The 1,773-nt window shown below is 37.7% G+C and overlaps 1 protein-coding gene across 1 annotated transcript; it reads right to left on the minus strand.

Annotated features, from left to right (window-relative positions):
* LOC145089236 (uncharacterized) lies at nt 1-1,361 on the minus strand. Its single transcript, XM_079027701.1, has 5 exons — nt 869-1,361; nt 657-776; nt 420-568; nt 229-360; nt 1-120 (listed from the first exon to the last, which is right to left on the minus strand). The coding sequence occupies exons 1-5, from the start codon at nt 1,359-1,361 to the stop codon at nt 1-3; spliced, it is 1,014 nt and encodes a 337-aa protein (XP_078883827.1).
* Between the last annotated feature and the right edge of the window lie 412 nt (nt 1,362-1,773).

Below are 1,773 nucleotides of genomic sequence, written 5' to 3' on the forward strand. Positions count from 1 at the left end.
CTAAAGAAAAAGATGGTTAACAGATTTGACTTCTATAATGCAAAAAGGGCACATTTGATTAGGAACGTTTATTTCTCTCACCATTAGGGTATCTGCAACTGGAATCCTACCCATAAAAGCCTGCCATACAAAACATCTGACTTATAGCATAATTATTTTTTACCAACAAATCATAGGGCCCTTGGACAGAATCAATTTCGATTCAATTAGTTGCCTCATGCCATTTACCTTATAACCACCATCGATTGTATTGTTGAATCGGAAACCATATAGAGATGATGCACTAATGATGTTCAAGTCGCCAATGTTTGTATATAACTGGAGCATCTCATACAATTCCACAGGGTTGGACGGCTCGCGCTTCGAACACCAAGAGAACCAAATTTAGAAAGACAATCCACCAGTGAGCAATTTTTAACTGATTCAATCTTATACAGATGGGGAATTTTTTTCTGAAATGTTGTTGTTCCACACCAAATGTCTTTCCAAAAGAGAATTGGAGTATCAGATCCGAGGATAAGAGTGAATATCTGCTGATTATCGATACATATAGCTTCTAAGGCCATGACTGCTTTATGGACATTACACCACACCCCAATGGAATTCTTCCTAGCAATATAATGCGCAGGTTTCTTTGACAAATTATATATGCTTACAATGACTGATTTCCAGAGGCTTCCATTTTCGTTCATAAGCCGCCACCACCATTTGATCAAAAGTGCAAGATTTTTTTGCTTTTAGAGTTGACACCCCTAATCCGCCTTCTGAGATGGGTGCTGTTATTTTTTGCCACTCGTTCCAATGAATTTTGCTTTTCTCCACCTTATAGGAAGTTCCTCCTGATCTTTTCAAGGGTGTCAAATAATGCCTTGTGGTGCTTTGAAAAGTGACATAAAGTAGGTGGGAAAGTTGTTTAGAATATATCTGATTAAAGTGAGGCGACCTCCAAATAAAAACGCCTTGGCCTTCCAATCAGATATTTTAGATCTAAATTTATCGATGATGGCCTTCCAATGTTTCTTCAGACCCTTATTTTCTCCAACTGGCACACCCAGATAGTTGAATGGAAAAGCACCTTCAGCACATCCCAATACCTTGGCAAGATCATTAGATTCCTGATCTAAGATCCCCAAGCGAAAGAAAAGAGATTTATGGAAATTAACATGTAATCCAGATGAAATATGAAAGCATTTGAGGATTGCTGAGAGATTCTTGATACTCGTTCTATCCCACATTCCTACAAAAATCGCATCATCTACATAAAACATATGAGAAATATGAGGGCCATTCGATGGAAGATTAATCCCATGTAGTAAAGATTTTTCCCGAGCACTTTTGACAGCAATATGTAAGCCTTCCATTGTGATGATGAATAGGAATGGAGAGAGAGGGTCTCCCTATTTAACCCCCTTGAGGTAGGAAATTCTTAAGTGGGTGAGCCATTAACTAATATTGAGGCTCACGAAGATGATAAACACTCCATTATCCATTGCCTCCATTTTGAACAAAAATTCATTTGGTTCATAACCGAATCCAGATAATGCCAATTAATAGAATCAAATGCTTTCTCGAAGTCTACTTTAAAGAGGAAAAATCTCTTTTTACAACTTTTGGCCCATGGGCAATTTCATTCATGATAAGGGGACCATCAAGGATATTTCTTCCTTCAATGTATGTAGATTGAACCTTGTCTACCACCGATCCAATCACATGTTTTAGATGCACAAGAAGTGTTTTAGCGATTATCTTGTACATACACGCGATTATATTGAT

This window comes from Lactuca serriola, chromosome 2 (genome assembly GCF_051521515.1).
Source record: "Lactuca serriola cultivar US96UC23 chromosome 2, Lser_US96UC23_V15, whole genome shotgun sequence".
Taxonomy (NCBI): domain Eukaryota; kingdom Viridiplantae; phylum Streptophyta; class Magnoliopsida; order Asterales; family Asteraceae; genus Lactuca; species Lactuca serriola.